The sequence below is a fragment of the Penicillium manginii genome (genome assembly GCF_028828005.1).
Source record: "Penicillium manginii strain IBT 31320 chromosome Unknown utg000002l:1.0-5564898.0:1.0-5567710.0, whole genome shotgun sequence".
In the NCBI taxonomy this organism is placed as follows: domain Eukaryota; kingdom Fungi; phylum Ascomycota; class Eurotiomycetes; order Eurotiales; family Aspergillaceae; genus Penicillium; species Penicillium manginii.
The window spans coordinates 756,834-776,818 of NW_026643103.1; the positions used below are offsets into that span (position 1 = coordinate 756,834).

At 46.6% G+C, this 19,985-nt stretch overlaps 8 protein-coding genes across 8 annotated transcripts; 5 read left to right on the plus strand and 3 right to left on the minus strand.

Annotated features, from left to right (window-relative positions):
* Positions 1-329: 329 nt before the first annotated feature.
* Positions 330-1,595, plus strand: N7533_001571 (glutamine synthetase; the record flags this gene model as incomplete). Its single annotated transcript, XM_057098221.1, has 1 exon — positions 330-1,595. One exon carries the CDS (start codon positions 330-332, stop codon positions 1,593-1,595), a length of 1,266 nt encoding a protein of 421 aa, XP_056963357.1.
* A 1,022-nt stretch (positions 1,596-2,617) lies between these two features.
* N7533_001572 (acetyl-CoA synthetase-like protein) lies at positions 2,618-5,536 on the plus strand (the record flags this gene model as incomplete). The annotated part of the gene is made up of 1 exon (XM_057098222.1): positions 2,618-5,536. The coding sequence occupies one exon, from the start codon at positions 2,618-2,620 to the stop codon at positions 5,534-5,536; it is 2,919 nt and encodes a 972-aa protein (XP_056963358.1).
* A 1,015-nt stretch (positions 5,537-6,551) lies between these two features.
* N7533_001573 (uncharacterized protein) lies at positions 6,552-6,876 on the plus strand (the record flags this gene model as incomplete). The annotated part of the gene is made up of 2 exons (XM_057098223.1): positions 6,552-6,594; positions 6,719-6,876. 2 exons carry the CDS (start codon positions 6,552-6,554, stop codon positions 6,874-6,876), a joined length of 201 nt encoding a protein of 66 aa, XP_056963359.1.
* A 611-nt stretch (positions 6,877-7,487) lies between these two features.
* Positions 7,488-8,153, minus strand: N7533_001574 (uncharacterized protein; the record flags this gene model as incomplete). Its single annotated transcript, XM_057098224.1, has 1 exon — positions 7,488-8,153. One exon carries the CDS (start codon positions 8,151-8,153, stop codon positions 7,488-7,490), a length of 666 nt encoding a protein of 221 aa, XP_056963360.1.
* Positions 8,154-9,141: 988 nt separating this feature from the next.
* Positions 9,142-9,421, minus strand: N7533_001575 (uncharacterized protein; the record flags this gene model as incomplete). Its single annotated transcript, XM_057098225.1, is given in 3 exon segments — positions 9,142-9,219; positions 9,240-9,343; positions 9,358-9,421. 3 exon segments carry the CDS (start codon positions 9,419-9,421, stop codon positions 9,142-9,144), a joined length of 246 nt encoding a protein of 81 aa, XP_056963361.1.
* A 317-nt stretch (positions 9,422-9,738) lies between these two features.
* On the minus strand, positions 9,739-10,463 carry N7533_001576 (uncharacterized protein; the record flags this gene model as incomplete). The annotated part of the gene is made up of 2 exons (XM_057098226.1): positions 9,739-10,367; positions 10,415-10,463. 2 exons carry the CDS (start codon positions 10,461-10,463, stop codon positions 9,739-9,741), a joined length of 678 nt encoding a protein of 225 aa, XP_056963362.1.
* Positions 10,464-13,590: 3,127 nt separating this feature from the next.
* N7533_001577 (uncharacterized protein) lies at positions 13,591-14,067 on the plus strand (the record flags this gene model as incomplete). Its single annotated transcript, XM_057098227.1, has 1 exon — positions 13,591-14,067. One exon carries the CDS (start codon positions 13,591-13,593, stop codon positions 14,065-14,067), a length of 477 nt encoding a protein of 158 aa, XP_056963363.1.
* Positions 14,068-16,218: 2,151 nt separating this feature from the next.
* N7533_001578 (MFS transporter) lies at positions 16,219-17,901 on the plus strand (the record flags this gene model as incomplete). Its single annotated transcript, XM_057098228.1, has 2 exons — positions 16,219-17,156; positions 17,220-17,901. The coding sequence occupies 2 exons, from the start codon at positions 16,219-16,221 to the stop codon at positions 17,899-17,901; spliced, it is 1,620 nt and encodes a 539-aa protein (XP_056963364.1).
* Between the last annotated feature and the right edge of the window lie 2,084 nt (positions 17,902-19,985).

Here is a 19,985-nt window from a genome sequence, read left to right on the forward strand (position 1 = left end):
CAAGACAATAGTTCATGGGGCTTTCGGGATCTGCAGTCTGCCTGGGTATTTTGCAGAAATCTCTCGGGTACATTTTGTACCCACCAGGGCACTACCGCGGCCTATAGCGGGAATAGACCCGCTTTAGTTACAGCCACTGTGGATATACCATCGGGGTGTTTTGTTCCTTTTCGTCTTGAATACAAAGGACAATGTAATCGGTGCGCGAGGTCCCACCAAACAAAAATAATTATAGACAAATAAAAGCCAATAGAAATTCTTACACGCCATGCACACTTCATCTTCCTGCATCTAGGGAAGCTTTGAATCCAAATTACCTTGCCAGCATCATGCAACTCAATCTACCATCTGGTTTCGGACCTGATTCGACAGCAATCCTCAATGAATATAAGAGGAAACATCCTGATGTTCGATTCATTCGCTTTCAGTGGCAAGACTACTCGGGTGTCCTTCGGGGGCGAGTCATGCTGATAGATACAGTCATTGCCCATCTAGCTAAGGGAGGGCCTCTCAAAGCAACTGGGCTCGCGATCTGCTGTTCTGTCACAAATAATCTGGCTCCTTTCACCCCCCTCGACGGACAGTATTGGCTAGCTCCAGACTGGTCGACCCTCCACCCCACCATCAACACTAGAAGTGTACAAGTGATGTGCGCTTTGGACTATACAGTCCCAGGTGTCGCACCCAGCCAAGATCTCTGTCCAAGATATGTCCTTAAGAAAGTCTTGCGACAGGCTCGCGAAAGTTGGGGGCTAGACTTCCTTGTGGGCTTCGAGGTGGAGTTCGTCGTGATGAAGTCTAACCAGGCAACTGGATCGATCGATCGTTGCAGTGACGGCTGGGGTCTTTTTGCTATTTCTGGTCTAAGGGACCCAGTCTATCAACACGTGGAAGAATGCGCCATGAAACTCGAAGCCCTTGGTGTTGACATTCAAGCCATTCATACGGAGGGTCAACGAGGACAATATGAGTTCGCCTTGGGGCCAAAACCACCGGTCGAGGCGGTAGATCAACTCATTCTTGTGCATAGCTACCTGAAGGACGTCTTTGCTCAGAATGGATACAGTGTGACCATGATGCCCAAACCGGTCACTTCAGAGTCCCTGGCTACTGGACAGCATACCCACCTGTCATTGCAGCCCGCTCGCCCTGATTTGGAGGAACATTTTCTTGCCGGAATTCTAAAGCGTCTACCCGCGCTTTGCAGCTTTTGTCTATCGCAAGACATTTCTTACGAACGACTTTTACCATTTGTCGGCGGTTGCAATACCGTCTGCTGGGGTACCGAAGCGCGACAATCGCCAGTCCGAAAGATTGAGCCCAGTCGCTGGGAAATCCGCAATGTCGACGCAATGAGCAATATGTATCTCACTCTGGGCTTCATTATAGGTGCTGGTCTCTGCGGATTGGCTGGGAATGAGCCTTTGCTATGGCCTGACATAAGGGACCCCGCGAACAAAGATGTCTCTCCCGGAGAGCCTCTACCGAAGAATGTAGAAGAAGCAATATCAATTCTGGAGCAAGATGAATTTGGACTTGCTGATGTGCTAGGGGGGTCCTATCTTGGACCAATATGTTGCGATGAAACGATTTGAGCTTTCCAAACTGAAGGATATGGATTCTGAGAAGATCCGACAGCTCTTCATTGAGCTGTTTTGATCGCATGCATGAAATGCTTCAGTATCCGGTATTTTACGCGACTTGGGATGTTGAAGTGCATAATGAACTGCCTTTTTGTCTGGTAATTAATTTCTTTATTCAGTCCATAAGCCCTAAACCTATTCTCTAACACAAGCAATATTCTTCCTCCCTTCACCATAGAAATTTGTTACCCACCGTTCTACTTCCAAGGTTATAACTTGCAGGTTAAATATAAGATTTTCAACTCAAATATGGTCTAGTGAGTAGATTTTCGGGTTTCAATACAGCAGATTACACTAAGGACCAATACGGCTACTGTAAATAGTGGGTAGCTACCAGTGCTGCCAAAGGGGAACGTATAGGGTCCACGTGGGTCTCTATGAAGGTATCCACAGTTCAGCTCGGCGGCAGACTGAGGAAAATTTTCGCGCATTGCGGATTTTTCGAACAACTTGGCACCTTGGTTGCCAGTGGTAAAACACTTGAACTGATTGAACGACGAGCAAGACTTGAAGTTATAATAGTACGAGAAGATCAGGTTAATAATGTTGTTCTTCCCGGGGCTACTCGTCACCTCTTTCGCCTCCTACCCTATTCCGTACAGATCTTGGTACGATCCGATCGATCTCGATTTCGAAATCAAAAGTGGGCCTGACGAAGAAGTGGCGTGCCTAACTCTCCACTTCCAAGGTTCAGATCTCGGCAGCTTTAAGGGGAAGACGGGAATTACCGTGGTAATGTGGACTTTTAAGCCACCACTCCGTAGTTTGAGCAACCACTAGAACTAACTAGTCCGAGGGCATCGTGCACGGGGTTGATTGGGAATGACGGCGAACCAGCCTCGACATAAGAAACGCAATACTTTAATACATGCTGTTGCGTTCCGGCTTCCGGCTTCCTCACTACTAAGCCATATTTCCGTTGCTGCTTCTCCTCGTCGCTCTGAACTCGGGGAATTTCACTATATTGTGTTAAAATGATACAGCCCAGCGAGTTAACTGGCTCTCCTCTTCCGAAAAATGATCTGACAATCAATGAACTGTGGCTTCGAAATGTCCACAAGTACGAAAGTGCACTTGCTCTAATTTGCACTCATCAGGCATCTGATTTGTACGGTATCTCAAATTCGTCCATTAAAAAGGGAGAAGACAAGGATGCATATCTCAGATGGACTCATGGCGACGTTGAGAGAGCCATCAAAATATTCTCGAATAGCCTCAGACGCGAAGGTTTTGAAGAAGGCGATATAATCTTCACATTCGCAGGGAACAGTGCTGAGTCCGTGATTTCGACATGGGCGGCTTTTCGCATTGGCCTCATTCACGTTCCAATCAACCCTAAGAACCTGTCCTATGACCGGGAGATTCGGCACATGCTCAATACTTCAATATCGGCCTCAGGCTCTTCGCCAAGAAAAATAGCAATAATTGCTGGCACTGGCGATTTGTGTTCATCTATCGAGGAGTTGACAGCTGGCCTGAATTGCATCAAGATTCTTGTCGACTTCAAGGGTTCTGGAACTGGCTGGATATCATTTGAAGACCTGATGCAAATGCCAAATGAGGATTGTCAGGATGATCATCATATCATCAACACATTGAAGCCACAGGAGCGATCGCTTTTCTTCACCAGTGGTACTACTTCTCTTCCAAAGGGATGCTTTCTTGAACCCTCCGCCTCTCCACTCGCAGTCGCAATTGGCTGGCAGCAAGGTGATCAAGCAATGTCACCCGGCGAAAAGTTTGCGCTCGCTTTGCCAAATAATCATGCTTTTGGTCATCAATGTCTCATGGCTTGCCTTTTAAATGCTATTACGGTTGTATTTTCCGGATCAGGATTTAATCCCGAGAGGATGACTGAGACCATTCACAAAGAACAGTGCCAATATACTGCTCTAGTTCCGACAATGGTACTTGCTCTGAGCCTATCCCAACGAATGCCCGAGAAAAAGCTCACCTCATTGCGTCGGGTCATTCTCGCCGGTGCTCCGCCCAGTGAAGAGACGGTCAGAATCTGTCTTGAAGATCTTGGTGCTTCAGGAGTCCAGAATCAATATGGCATGACAGAAGGCACACTTGCCAGTACAAATATTGCACGGAATGTTTCCGACCTTATCGTTCCAGGACATATTCTGTTAGGGAAGCCATTTCCGGGTGCGAAAATCCGAATATGTGCTCAGGGCAGCAAATTGCCCGTCCCAGCTGGAACTGCGGGACAGATGCATTTCTGCGGACCCTCGCTGATTGCAGGATACCTTAGCTTACCTGATGATGACCAGTTTTACATCGGGGACAATGGGGAAACGTGGTTTCGCACTGGCGATAAGGCATTTATGGGGGATGATGGACAGCTTTACCTAGTCGGAAGGTTCAAAGAGACAATCATACGGGCCGGCGAAAATATCGAGCCGTCAGCCATTGAAGCAGTCTTATGCCAAGATCTTGAGTTCTATGCTCTAGAGCCCCAGGTTGTGAGATCTCCAGATGAAATTGCTGGAGAGGTTCCTGTTGTGGTCATTAACTGTGAGGTTGACGCAAACACCGCATATCAACTCAAAGCGACGATTCGGGAAAGAATGGGGCCTCTATATGTTCCAACAGAAGTTATACCACTGCAATCTTTAGGGCTAAAGTCCTTTCCTCGAACAATGAGTGGAAAGATTCAGAAGAAGCGACTTGAGGAGCTAGTCTTCAAGCAGCGTTTACACGTCAGCAATTCTCAAAATCTTGACCACGACCGAAGAACCAACGAAGGAAGCTTGGGATCACAAATTGTGGCCTCTCTACTATCTGCAATCGAGCAACACAAAGGAATGGCAATCGATGACACAACACGCATAATGGATTTAGGGGTTGATTCGATCACATCAATCACAATCAACCACCAAGTGCAAAAGGAGACAGGTGTCTCGCTTCCATCGTCTCTTTTCTTCACGCAAATGAGAGTCGGTACACTGAGCGACCACCTAAGCACAATCTCAGACCCAATGGAGCTTCTCAATTTCAGTGTACCCATGACAGAGGAGCCTCCCGAACTATGTTTCTCGGCTCTACTTCAAGGCACCCCAAAGCCAGGCTGTCCTGCCCTATTTCTTCTCCCGCCAGGGTCTGGATATGCATTTTCATACAACTCACTTCCGAAATTCTCCAACGACATAGCAGTGTATTCTTTGGGGTCACCATTTTTCATGACCAAGTCAGAGAGTACATGGTCGGTGGAAGAAGCTGCCGCAATTTATGCGAGAACGATACTTAGTCTTCAGGCACACGGACCTTATATCCTTGGTGGTTGGTCGATGGGAGCAATCCTCGCCTACGAAGTGGCATTCCAACTGAGTCAACAAGGAAAAGATATTCTCGGTGTTATTAATCTTGACATGGGTGCTAGCCGCCCACTCACGACCAAGATTCCCGAACCATGTGTCGAATTGTTCAAAATTATGGGCTTTTACCCTCCGATCCATCACGAAGGCCAACCTGATATGGAGATACCTGGCTATCGCAAACGCCATAGTGTCTCGTCGTTTTGTGCAAAGATGAGGTATTCACCTCGTCCAATGAGTTCTCTCGTAAATGCGAAACCGGTACGGATATTCGTTATCTGGGCTGCCCATGGCGACCACGATCGACTTCCGAATGTCATCTTTGAAGCAGATGAGATCTTAAAAAAATACGGGCCGCATACACAATTGAGAACAGATCAAGGGTGGCTCCGCTTACCACGTGAAACATTTGATTCGGGTGGCTGGGAAGAACTGGTCGGAGCAAAGAACGTTGATTTCGAGACAGCCGACGGGGCTTTTCATGACACGATTTTGGAACCGGGTATAGTAGAGTCCGTGGCGGCCCAGATGGAGTTAGTAGTGAACAAATGGTTGTCACAGCCATTCCCATAGATTGCTAGTAGTCTAGTCGAGCAGTTCCCGAAATTTAATAATATTCCAACAATCTAACCGAACAAAGAAAGCTAGAATAACTTTGAGCTATCCAGGATCCGGCCTGCATTGAAATAAATCACAATAGTAAGCATTAAATGCAGAAACAAAAATATACAATGGATACGAAATAATGTATTTTCATAATGACCTAGAGCCCACGACTTTGTCGTAGGCGGCTTGCCTTTAGCGGGGCGCCCCTTCATCCCATCTCCTGAAGGGCCGGAACTGACATGCAAAAGTCGCCTTTGTAGGTTCTGGTCAGGGGAATATTTGACGAGATGCTATAATGCAGATGAGGGATAGATTGAATGGTTTTTGCTCTTGTTCACTGGGCCATCTTCACTATCGTGCCCTGAAGGTCGTTCCACATCTATTGTCGGCGAACAGAGCACTGACAGGGAAACGCGGCTCAAGAACGACAAGGTTATCGGCCCGCGAAGGCGATCCGCGCTCGGCCTGAGACCAGCCGCGCGTCGAGGCCTCTATAACAAAGCTTTGAACAAAGAATACGGGTATGTAACAAATAGCCAAAGCCGACTAAGTAAAAACGCAAGTACCCTGTATTCTACCCACCATACCCTGCAAACTGTCCCCAAAATGCGACCCAATACATGAAGTTAACTCCTTAATTAACAATCCCCACCATCTCCGCCAACAAATCCACCACGAAGTCCGGCCTCGCCGCCAAATATGTCGCCACTGGCAGACCCCTATATCCAAACTAGCACCAACACTTCTTACTCCTGATAGTTATAACGCGCAAACTACACGTCCGCCAGCATATCGCACACAACCAGCCCTGGGCACGCCATAGCGGTTTAATCAGGATATCGAATCGGCGTGCTGCTTCACAAAGAGACGGTAATTTATTGTTTTTTTCTTTTTTTTTTTCAAATATTGTATGGCAATTAGGATCATGCCATCATTATTGGCAGATTTTGGCCAGAAGTAGTGCATTTTGGTGGCATAGTGGATGGTTGAAGATGGTAGGGTGCGCGTGGTGGACGCGATCGCGGGTGGGTGTTCCACTCACTTACAGGTTACGTTAACTAACGCCCGGGCGTGTTTCACCACCATTGATAGGGCTCTTTGCTTGGCTAATCATCTTTCGTCGAAAGCAAAGCGTAAATTCTCACACAGAATCCAAAGATCAATATATCATTGCGCTGGCATCTGAAGCCGCAACGAAGCCACTTCAGCTGACTGAGTTGGATTATCATCATCCAAGCGAGCTGCAGTCAGACAAGGATATTCAAGAGGCGCCGGGGTTCACTACAATGCGTCACGAAGTTTGCTGATGTTTTGAGCTACAAGTTTGAACTATAAGAGATTGAGTGTAACTATTCCAACTGAACATATAATTTGAATAGAGCTACAATCTTTCGTTGCTTCCGCCATGGCGAACCCCGCTTCTTAAAGGTTTGGGGGCCGTCAAGATTCGCCTCACCCCGCCTCCTCGCCTCCTTGTGGGGGATGAAGCAGGCCAGATGTTTAGAGCTCGGTCCAGAGACGGAAGCCACAGCTAGGCGGCAAAGGTACTTTCCCCAACGAATCAAAAAGAAGACGGGTAAACAAAAACATACAACAGCAGGGATTCGCATGTGGTCACCCACCATACTACTAACCTGCCGGCGTGTGGCTTAAGTACGGCTGAGCGGACGGGAAGCCCTGTTCTCCACACCCTATGGTCGTATGTACCAGAACATCAAATAGTAAGACTCTTCAAGAAATTCATTTGATATTAAAGCAATAATGCAAGATCAATTAAATTAGCGTGTCGGATTTGAATCTCGGGTACTTTCTATATTTCGAGCAATGAAAATTGTATAGGTACAAAAATCTAATGAAACGGTGAGATGCCCATAAAGCAGCCGGGTGTATATGTTTTGTCGCTGTCTTCCCGCTAGGATCAACCCTTGCTCCTCCTGACCTGACTCTCAATAATTGCAAATGTAGTCAAATAGACAATCATCTCCAAATCATTGGCATCTCCCTCTCGCAATGCATTTTGCTTTGAGTCTTGCTCCCTCTTCACTGTATCTGCAACAAACAAGCTGCCATTCTTCATATTCCAACGGCTGCTTCCTACCCACTTCGCGACTAGTTTCCCATCCTCCTCATCAACCCCTCCAACACGAAGTTCCATGCTCTTCAGCCTCCCCGTCCTGCCGGTTGCTTTGCGAAATGTGTATGTCGACCTCTGTTCCCCTTTTCCAAAATCGAAATGGTATACCTTGTGGCTATACTTCTCCGGTCGCTCCAATTTCTCCCAAATAATTTGCTTTCCCTCAATCTCTCCGGCTGGGTCGCCGAGTCCGATAGTGAAACCACGCATGTGTCTTTTTGCGACACCGAGAACCTCTCCACCCTTAGAGTCTCCTTTGTGGATCAGGAGGTCGAACTTGCTCTTTGACAGGGTCTCGTTGGATTCGATGTAATATATAGTGGCGGTATTAGGACCAAAGCTCTTGATTTCATAGGCGCGCAGTTTTCCGTCTGACACAAGTTCGTAGAACGATCCTTTTTCAAATGGAGATATGACTGGAAGATCTGGCGTGGAAGGATCGGATTCCATGGCCGATTTATGTGTATTCTCACAATGTAGAGGGGTCTCGATCAACAATAAAAGGGCGGAATACCCTTTACGCAAATTTTGACCGCGAGAAGGTGTTAATGAAATTGATTTGGGGATGATGTGCAGTCACTCTCTTATATTGAGTCTGCCTCAAGGTGGCCGACAAGGTGGGGCTCACTGAAAGTAACTACACGCTAAACCAGAGATGGTCAAAACCCGCGAACGCCCATCTCGTATTTGAATACGTGGGACCAAGAACTTTGAAACTTTAATATTTTAAGTCTCTATTCACACTATAACAGCCATCTTTAGGATCATGATAAATAAGCCTGTTCCAGAAAGAATCGCCGGGCGGGCGGGATAATCTTGGGTGGCTGACAGCTAAGAATACCATGCGACTATTCTAGATTATATTCGCTCTTCCCACAAAAATACCACTACCTACTACCAGTAGGGACCTCCAGGAGAGAGTCTCTATCTCTTTTCGGCCGTATTTGCTGGGGGAAATGGCGTTGATGTATAGATTATGTCTTTATTTCGGTGGCGAGTGTTTCTCATAATTAGCAGGGAGCGCTTGATACTACCATGAAGGAAACGAAAGGAGAGGAATGTAGTTAGGAGGTGAGTATGGGATGACTGCATGGGGCTATTGGGAACAAAACAGTGAGTGAGGGAGGGAACACTCAGCAAGGTGACTTGCGCTTGCAGCCACTGACAACTCCCCCGCAGACTGTAACTAACAAAGCAATGAATACAATGCCATATCATTCTGGCAGATCAAGGCATCTTCGTCTCCACCCCACGCAAACCCGATCTCTCGAAGTTGCTGACCTCCATGAATAAAGGAAATCTGGTCTCTCAGAGGGTACATTAAAGTTGAAACGGACAGCATCATGCTACTCCAGGGTCGTACAAAAAAAAGAACACCGAATTCCACACCATTTCATCCTCCTCCATTGTCCTTAATTGTCGTGATTAATTGTCGTGATTAATTGTCGTGATAGTCGTGACCATCTTTTTCTTCGTGAGCTTTGCAATCATAATCAACACTTATTCCATTCATTTCCTGTTGTCAGTTTGACATACCGGCCATACCGGCCGGGAAGCGATCATCTCGACAACGGAGGGGCGAAGTGCTTGTCGAAGTAATTGGCGTACCGGTCTTCCATTGGTTTCGGCCTTGGCCCCATCTGAATGGACGTACCTACGAAGGGTAAATAAAAGGTGTCAGATGTAGCAGCAGGCTTTCTGCTAACGGAATTGCTCATGTTTTCATTTCTTTTGTACAACCAAATATTTTTCGGAGCGCGCCAGCTTTCGGTCGGATATCTGGACGAAGCAATGTCATTCGTCAGTATTGTGGAATTTCGAGCAATGTGCGCAAGTCCTATCTTTTCAAGCCAAAGCACGTTGTGTTTTGCAATGGTCCTGATCGGAGATATCATTGGGAGGGTGGTTGACAAGGCGTTCGATAGGCAGTGGTTTCTTTTTGCGGTGATGTCCTATATTTAGTGAGTGATGTATGAGAACGTGCTTCATCGAGCCCAGGTGCTTTGAACCCCTTTGTTATGCTCGCGGTGGCCATTCAAACTTCGTGAACGACCTCATAAAAGTGCTTCTGTGTGAAAAACTTTGCCCCGGGTCCTTCAGCATCCAGTCTATTGAGCACTCGGGTCGCAACCAAAGGAGCAACCGTCTCCACGCCCAGTATGAACCATGCCATCAATTCGAAAGAGGAAAGATTGTATCCAGCTTCTTTCATCTTGAGACATCCCGCCAGATAGGCAGTAGTGTAGGCTTCGATATTGTTATAATCAGACGCTGTGATCTGGAGGAACGCTTTGCACGTTCTCATGTCACAGTGAACCTTGGTGAATTCGCACTCAAACATCAATTTATCCCAAACATCGTCGGCAAACTTGACATTGGCGCGGTCCAGCTTGATCTTCTTATAAAGAGAGGATGAAACACCACTAAGCAACCAAGCCCCAACCATAATACTAGTCACGCGCCACTTCCTAGCCATAGCATCACCGAGGACTTTCCGGGGGCGTAGGATACTCCTTTCAATAAGGGCAATAAGCGACATGCTTGCGAGGATACCTGTAACCTTCCTTTCCCAGTCCAACCAGTCTGCCTCTCTGGTGAGTGTTTTGCCGATATCTGGCAGCGTGATTGCACCCTCGGGCAGGTGTGTAGCTTGATCGATCGGGTCTGTATCTTCATTGTCATCGTCGTTATCCCACTCGGCGTTAATCTACTGCCAAGCCATCGGCTTGGGCTTGTATTGCTGCTCAGCGCCTTCGCCATTCAATCTCGTAAGACGCGTTCGGACTCTTAGCAAATGTAAATTTGACACAAACGAACGAGGGGTTTCAAGGTCCACGCCGAGAAAAGGATCGAGAGTTTTGCAAGTCTCAAACGCCACAGCGAACGCTTGCACTATCAGGAAGGGGGGCCTCGATGTCGCTAGACAAAGCAAGGTCACTCTCGGTGGTAAGGCGAGACGGAGATGAGGGTTCAGAATGCGGCGAGATAAATTTTCGGCACAGAGCAATGCGATAAAATGAAGCCTTGGAGGTGACAAGGGCAACTATCACGGTCAGAATTAAACTGAGAGACGATGGGAAACCGGGTTCCAAAAGGACTTGATACATCCTTCGGGGCACAGAAAGGAAGAAAATCACTGCTCTCAAGCCGGGATCATACCCTACTAGAGAGGAAGAAACGCCAGGATGAGAGAAACGAAAAGAGACAGAATCGCGGAAGGTGGTGAAGGGTCGGTGGTGGTAGTAGTAATGATTAACGTGCAGTTGACAACTAGGCGCGGCGGAGCCTCACCCAACGTTCGTCAGGCACTGCCCGGGAGCCCGCGCCGCCGGAGCGGACGGGTCCCGGCCCCACCCCGCGAGGAGGCAGAAGAAAAAAATAACAAACCTCAGGATTCAACTAGAAATAAACAGGCAAAAAATGGACTCGCGGGGAATCGAACCCCGGACCACTCCCATGCTAAGGGAGTATTATACCACTAAACCACAAGCCCAATTGTATGACGTCAAGATCATTCTTTTGAGTATCGAATGAAACCACAGAGCAGACCAAGGATGACTCATCATACTGACGCCTGAGGCCCTAATACAATTTGTGATAACTATAGTTAGTTAGCCTTCGAGTTCGTATCCGATCCTTTTTTATTGTTGTCACTTACTCGTTGTCCGGTGTTCTTGATTCAAACAGGAGTTTACTTGGGCAGTTCGTTTTGCTTTGGTGCCTGAAGAGGCAAGGTGGGCGAGACAAAGGGCCGTGAAAACATAACATTCTATGCTTTCTAGGAAGCGAGATTGGATACCAAAAATTCCCAAGGCGCCGGATCTTGGTTCTCCCGCTTTTTTCTGACACGTGGTCAGCAAACAAATTCTTTGCTGGTGTGGATATAGTTGAATAAGTAGAATCTCGACTCGGATTTTGGAACATGCTACTCAATAGGATCCAACACAAGGATACTCGTAATACTGGCGGTGAGATTCAAGTTGTCGCTTAAACCGTCTGATAGGTCGGAAATATCGCTTGGGTAGAGAGAACTTGATAAGGTGAATAATATCCCGCGATTTTCCCAATCATTGTCTTACCTGCATGTGTGTGCAGGCCGGCCGTATCCGTGGCCCTAGCCTTTGCCATGATGTGAACCTCATCCGCCGCCATCGATCATACTTGAACCCACATCCCATTTCATTTCTCTTCAATGAAGCTTCGCAAATTGCCTACGATTCTATATTGCTTCTTCAAATTGAAGCCAGAATATTTCAAAATGAATCACAGAAACTCTGATTACGAGTAGTGTTCCTCTAGGGTTTTCAAGGTAGTTACTCAGCCCTGCATGTTTCACAGGACACTGCCCGATACGCCCATCGCCAAGCATGGGAACCTTGGAAGACCTTTAATATTCATTGAAACTTTGTTTCAGCTCCTCTAGGTATGTTTGAATTCATATATCAACATATTTAGTATTGTGCCTCCGATGCCCAGCTGAGATGCTTTCAACTACTCTTTTATTGCAGTAGTAGTAATACTACCTTATTCAATATCTGCTAAGCTAACCTTGGAAGTTGGATATATCTATACGGCGTATGCAGAGATCGAGGCGGCAGACTAAAGCATACGCATACTAGTAATACTATGCTAGGCGCCCGCGTGAGGCTTGGAGGAACTGGGCCTAGATCATAATCAGCCGCAACAGTGTCGATTTCATATTAAAGAGGCGGCCAATAAGCATGGCTGTTTACTCTCAGTTCGTTCGAGGATTGAACTTTATCTTCAACAATTCTTCCGCAGACGGCTGACAAAATTAAACGCGATCGGTGATTTAAAAATAGAATCAGACATGTGTACAAAGCAATTGACAGAAAAGCCTATAGTCGCATCAACGACACACTTCCTGCACGGCCACGTCAAAAGGATCGTTCTGATGGAGTTGAAGTTGATTTTTGAGACCACTAGAGACGTATCTATATCATTCGAGCGTATTTATCCCCTAGTAATGTGTGCTGTATTGTCAAATGCCTCAATTTGACGACATGGGGCATTTACGCCTTTGGATTCTAGAGATGACCCAACTGTAATCTTTAGAAAATGAACGCATTAAACTGGATTCTGCCAAGAAAATTTAATTGTTTGTATCCGTCGCTCGGATTAAGTAGTACCCTATTTTCAATTTGTCGAGTTGAACGTCCTCATTATTCTACTTGAAGAGATATTTGACGAATGTATTACGATATAGCATCGATCTACATCCCACTCATCTGCCTTACCAGTAGTATTGTACACTTCAAGTTCATATTTGAAGTAGCTACCTAGTCATCTAACAATTCTCTGAAACATTCAAAGTTGGGCGCCTTGCGACTAAAACCCGTTTTCTCTATGTGTGTGTGCTTATCGATATTATGCGTGGCGGCTTCGTAAATTTACGCCGCCTCTATGCCTCGTTTTTAACTTCAAAAGAAACTCGGCGTCTATTCGTTAGAGGAAAACTCTATGATACGAGAAGTATTATTTTCGAAATATCGACTATAGTCTCGGTCTAATACAGACAACATTAAGCGAGTATGTTTCATCCTAGGCCTCAGCTTCCCTGCTTCGAAACAGAATATAGCAATCATTGGCTGACCGTCAAGGTTTATTTTACGAATTCTCGGACTTCAGATTCAACAGGGAATTTTGAATAGCCCTGGAGATCATGAGCTATTTCCTGTCTCACCACTGCCAGCTCAATTTGCTTCAGTGCCCAACAGTACGGTCTCCCGCGGTCCAGTAAGACATATAAAAAACAGCTTTCTCCCTTGCAAATATTCTTCTGTTACACAACACACTCGTTCCAAGGCGAAACATTTCTTATATACTATTTCCTCTACTATCAAAGTCAAACCGAGCCATTGCAGCCATGAAGAGCTTTCTCGGTGCAATCGTTACTATCACTTCTTTCTTTGGCCTGGCCATGAATGCATCGGCTTTGCCTCAATTCTCGTCGATTGAAGGGTTTACTGTCTCCGAGTCTGCAACTACTACTGCAGACGACCTCCCCAGTAGCACGGCAAGTGGTGTCTTCACTAGTGCCACCGGTGCTACTTCTACGGATGTCCCTTCGCTTACTGAGGCCGATATATCTGCTCTTCCCCTCATACCGGTGACAGGAGATGACTCTTTTGCCATCGTTCAGTCCTCTAATACTTCGCTTCTTGAAACCCACCCCGAAGTTGATGTGGAGCCAAAGAATCAACTCCCTGACATACCGTCTGTAAGCGATAAGTCCACTCTCCCATTGATTGTTTCAATAGCTGATGATGATAGAATCTCACCCGACGTGACCAATGCGTCGGAGGACCCTTTTCATCCCCGATCACGCCCTGGACGAATGTAAAGCTCCTCACCGATCGGGTCTGTGATTTTTGGTTCCCGAATAACAATGTTTTTTATGTGTGAGTCAGGCGATAGCGCATTGCCATTCCCAGACCTTTCACGTTTTGTTCTAACGCTCGCGACTTAGGCCGGCCCCGCTCCCGTCGCCAGGCTATGTGCTTGTCAAAATCCCATTTGGACCCTCACTTCCCACATTGGATGTGAAGTACCAAGTCAAAAACCCTTCGCCGATCACCGACCTGTTTACGCCACTCACGAGCACCATCTGCAAGAAGCGCTTTGATAGTATATTGGCTTTTTCAACCGCACCTGGAAATTTCCAGTGCCCTTCGTCTCCTAATGTCCATGCAGGGAATGACTGTGATATCAACACCAGAGCTGCATGCTTTTCATTCTCTCTGGCTTAGTTGACCGTTTCTCATCTACTCCATGACTCTGATGACCTGCCTGATCAAACACTCCTTTCCCTCTTGGTTTCATATTTCATGCATCTCATTGGACCGATGGAAATTGAAACATCTACCGACATTCCCAATTTACGCGAAGCCCACATTCCTTCTCCATTTTGAGATTTTGAATCTTTTTGTTTATCCACTCCTTACTAGCCAAATAACTGCTTGACAAATTGCTCACAAAGGTCAAATTAGTCTCACTGTTACTTCAATTGAGACCTATGTCCTGTAACTTCCGGCAATTTATTCGTGATCAAATAGTATTCTGTTGTAGATTCACGATCAAATTCAAGATCGGCTTTAATTTTGATTTCTCCGCTACATTTTAATACGTTCTACAATCTCTAAACCTGGTCACAGCTTATCTTTACGGCGGCACTCATAGTGTTTACGATTTATTACTCCGACGTAGTGGGTGGATGAAATACATTTCGATCATTGAGACGGAGATTCATAAACCTTGAACACTTTCAACTCCGCATCTACCACGGGCGCCTGGGCGGGTATACTAATACTGATAGTGGATCGGCTTGAAGCACGAGGCCTCGCCAACCTCGTGCAATGGTGCTAGTGTGAGCTGTTGCAAGTAGCTTCGGACATAATATGACTATCGAGAGACGGTCTACAAGTTTGCTTGGGAGGTGGTCAATCAATCATTGCCTGGGGTGTCAACTGCCAGCTCGAGACCCCTTGCTTGGGTATGAATGCAAGACTGTCAATTGATTATCAACTGGCGATGGCCTGACTTTTGCGAATATTGTTGTTCGCGACAATCTCATAAAGCGAGCAAGAAAAACCGGGGATCTTCCCGGACTTTGGGGTGTTTTGTGTAATTGATAGGTGTGTCTTCCGTCGGTAGGCCTCGACTTAGAATGAGGAGAGAGAAAGAGCTCATCCTCAAGTGGGAATAGGAGTTCGAGTTCAGCTTCAAGCTTTCGTAGTAATCGATTAATTTATCTGTCAGTTGGTACAGCTCACGAATTATTTGCTGTCAAATTGCCCTGAAAGCGCATGGGTTGTACATGCGAGTGGCGTCAATCATCACTTCCAGCGCAAGGGGCATATCTTTGTTCAGTCAATGTGCTCTGCCCCACACAACATGGCAGGGTAAAACATCGACTTCCCTTCCGAGCGATAAATGGATCATCGAGTTACTGATAGGTAATCGTAAGGCAGTGGGCCCAGAACTTTCGAATAAAAGAAGATCCATTATCGATGATTAGTTTCTGCTAAGTGGACGGCCTTGCATAGTGGTCTCCACTCAGTAACCAGGCATGCCAGTGAACCACAGCAGATCTCTTCTTTGTCCAAACTTGCCCAACAAAATTTCAAAGGTCCTTAAATGAAACAAGAATGAATAGATTAACGTGACGGCTTCTATTGGAACAATTCAAAGAATTTCAGATCTCAATTGACGAATCTTACACGCGAACGAGGAAGTTTCTTGGCCAAAAACTAGCCGGTTCGGCTCCGATTGAATGTCGATCATTGATGTCGATCATGTTATGACCGAGATCTTTCGAACATGGGCCCCACTGATTGCTGTCGTGCTTGGTTTGTATTGATTTCTTTCGCCCCAGAGAGGGTCTAACAGGTCGGGGCTTTTTTTCTTCCTTCCTTTGGCGATTGCTTGAATGGAAGAGTTTCTCTCCTAACACCTCCAAAGCGACGAGCTCAACCAGAGCGATTGGATAGCAAACATGGCCAATACTGTCGACGAGGCCCCTCAGAATACACGAATCCCTCTCTGGCGACTAGTTTTCGATCAAGGATGCATCACAAAAGTTATCACAGACCACAACTATAGAGGAACTGGAACCGAGGAGGACCCTTTCGAGGTATCATGGCTTGATAACGATATTCGAAATCCGATGAATTTCGGCATTGTGTTCAAATGGGCGATGACACTTCTCGTCGGCCTTGACACATTTGCGATCGCGTTGGTGTCATCTGCCTACTCAGGGTCTGTCAATGAAATCGTCGCCGACTTTCGCATCAGCGAGGAGATCGCACTTCTCGGTATATCCCTTTTTGTTGTCGGGTTTGCCGTTGGTCCTCTCGTCTGGGCACCGCTCAGCGAGATTTATGGTCGTCGATACATTCTCATTGCGAGTTCGGCCGGTTTGACAGCATTTGCCGCAGGGTCGGGTGGCTCGCAGAACATTGAGACCTTGATCATCCTCCGGTTCTTCGCTGGAGCGCTTGGTTCTGCACCTTTTGCGGTCGCAGGTGGTGTCATCGCAGACTCATTCCCCGCCATTAGTCGCGGACTGGCAAGTGGTCTATTCTGCGCTGCGCCATTCCTTGGACCAACAGTTGGACCTATCGTGGGTGGTTTCTTGTCTGAATCGGCCGGTTGGCGATGGGTTGAGTACACGGTTGCGATATTCGCAGGAGTTCTTGGTATTGCGGTGATATTCCTATTACCAGAGACCTATGCCCCTGTGCTACTACAGAAGCGAGCACACAGTCTTTCACAAAAGACCGGCAAGGTTTATCGAAGCAAGCTTGAGATTGAGCAAGGCAAGAAGAATATCGGCCAAGTTTTCAAGGTTGCCCTCTCTCGCCCCTGGGTACTGCTTTTCCGCGAACCAATCGTTCTTTTGTTGTCGATTTACCTTTCAATCGTCTACGGGATGTAAGTACACAATTTCATTCACTAATACTTTGGAGGGTGAAGTTAATCTGACTGTCAATCTAGTCTGTACCTCTTATTCGCAGCCATGCCGATCGTCTATCAGCTGGAACGTGGCTGGAGTGAGGGCGTCGGCGGTCTATCGTTTCTCGGCGTCCTTGTTGGAATAATGTTTTCCACCGTCACAATCTTTCCGATCTATTTCAGTTATAAAAAGAAGGCCCTCGCCACAAATGGCCTTTTGGCGCCCGAAGCGCGACTACCTCCTGCTTTTGTTGGCGCTGTGTCGCTCACTGTCGGTCTCTTTTGGTTTGCCTGGACGAATTCTCCCTCAATTCATTGGATGGCTTCCATAGCCGCGGGAGTCCCGATTGGTTACGGAATGATCATGGTATTCCTGCCAATCTTGAACTACCTCATTGACACTTATACGATCTATGCAGCATCCGTACTGGCTGCTAATGCTTCGTTGCGCTCACTATTCGGTGCAGCATTTCCACTCTTTACCACATATATGTATGGGAGCCTCGGTATTCACTGGGCGACTTCAGTGACTGGTTTTCTGGCCCTTGCTTGTATGCCGATGCCATTTATCTTTTACAAATATGGACCCGCGATCCGTCAGCGTTGCCACTATGCCGCACAGTCGGAGGACTTCATGAAAATGCTCTACGGTAAATCAAAAGAGCAACAAAAAGATACGGAAAGCAAGGTTTCAGAAGATAACGACAGCACGATGTCTGAATGATCGGCTGCGGGGATTATGTTTTCCGAGAGGAATTTCTTTTCCAAATAATTTCTACTTTCGTTTAATGCCCAGGTGCATACATAATACCATTCCCAAATAAATTATTGTCACTATGGTCGTAGCTTGAAAAATGAAGTAAACCAGAAGGCTCTCCCCCGAAAGCTTCTCACGATTGATGCACTTTCCAATGAGCCTGTGTGGAATCTTGAAACAATCTGCTGCAGTCAACCCCGCAACCACGAAGCGTCCTTCGAGTTGACTTCAAATAACCGCACATCCACCAGAAACCACGAGCAGAAATATTATTGAATCGACGATACTTCACTTCTCCCACTCCCCCACCATCATGCACATTGAGGTAGCAGTAAAAAGATCATACATCCGTGTCATTCATATTTCAGGTTCAGACTGTGACGCTGTTCTTTCTTCTACAATTTTATCCGGATGCCAGGAGCCGAAGATTCCCGACTCTTCGATTACTTTTGAGATCAAGTTGTCGACAATCCGGAGTCACTCATAATTCTCACGATTAACGAGAAAGGAGAATCGACCGAGAATTTACCTTCCCGGCTAAAAGCCTTAGCCACGAGTTTCAGATGATTAGTGGTGAGAGCAGGTTCGCAAATTTATCCTCCAGCGGCAGGTCCCGAGTTCCCTCACTCGTATTGTCGAGGCTTCAGGAAATGAGACAACCTTTTTAATTTCACCGCTTCGTCTACTATTCTCGCTTTAGGAATATTAATTCCATCATTCCTTTCAAATTCTTCTCTTTTCGTTTTGCGTGAGACCCAAGGAGGTAGACATGCGAGCAGGCCTTCCAAAATCGCATCAAGAGTCTTGCCTCGGCTGCCAAAACTGCAAAGATCGCAGAATCAAGTGTAACGAGTTCAAGCTGTTTTACAATAACTGAATCGTCCGATCGTGGCCCTGTGGCTTTCTGGAGCCATTGCTCGGTGCCTAGCGCGTCTAGGGCGAGAGGGGAAAATCATAGCACAAGGGAATTGAGCCCGACGGCAAAAATCAGGGCAGTCCACCCAGACCTACCCTACAATCTACGCAAAAATAATCGTAGATTCCAAGGGGTCACCTGCACCGGATTTTTGCAAACGCCTTTTTATCCACCCGAGCCCGCTAATGCAAGTGTGAGGTGTGATAAAGTGACGAGAAGACTCATTGGTTGACGAGCGCTTTAAGTCTTTCTTCACAAAATACACATACTATATAATGCTTTTCTTGCAGACGCCGATTTTTACCCTCTATCTTGTAGTTAGAGGACAAAGATGGCAGATATTGTGGTTAGGAAAGCTTCCGAGATGCGTCTCTTGGGCTGTAGGAAACCGAAATAATTCCTGGAACTGAGGGCAATGTGTTGAAAATTTCATGAGTGGTGCAGGTAATTTTTCTCAAATTCCAAATTCAGGACCGCTTGAAGTTTGTCGGGGTGCCACTGTCTTGTGCGGGGAACTATTGCGGATAGAACTCCATTGCACCAAAGCTTGATTAAACAGCCACAGTAGATGCGTGCCGCGGAACTCCGTCGGGCTTTTCCGGAGCCCCGCAGAGCTTCGGAAGGCCATCTAATTCTGTCCAGCACGCGATTTCCAGAATGTCACATCAGCCCTGACGGGGTCTAAAACCGCGGGAAAGAAAAGCTTAGCGTTGTTCCTTTCAGATCCTCTCGCGTAAGCGGAGTGTGCATGTCAAGGGTGCCGATGTCCACCAAAGTGTTGCGACTTCAATAGATTGGAGGCTCAGGTAAGGATTTGATTTTCGGAGTTTTCTTTTGTATATGTCCTATATACTAAAAAAAAATTGATTGAAATTCACCTTGATTGGTCTTGCTAGCTGTTTTTTGGACCAGTGCGACATGGGTTCCTAGCACCAGATCTAATCTAAGCCCGGTCTAAGTGGATCATGGGCGATTTCTAAGCTCAAATACATATTATCTGTCTTAGTATGTATAAAGAGCTCTTGGCAAAGGCCATGCACCGGGATCTAAATCCACAGGCAGATTGACAGTACCTCCTGAACAACAGTGCTTGTATACTAGAACCAAACTCAATTGGTAAATGAGGCCCGTCCAA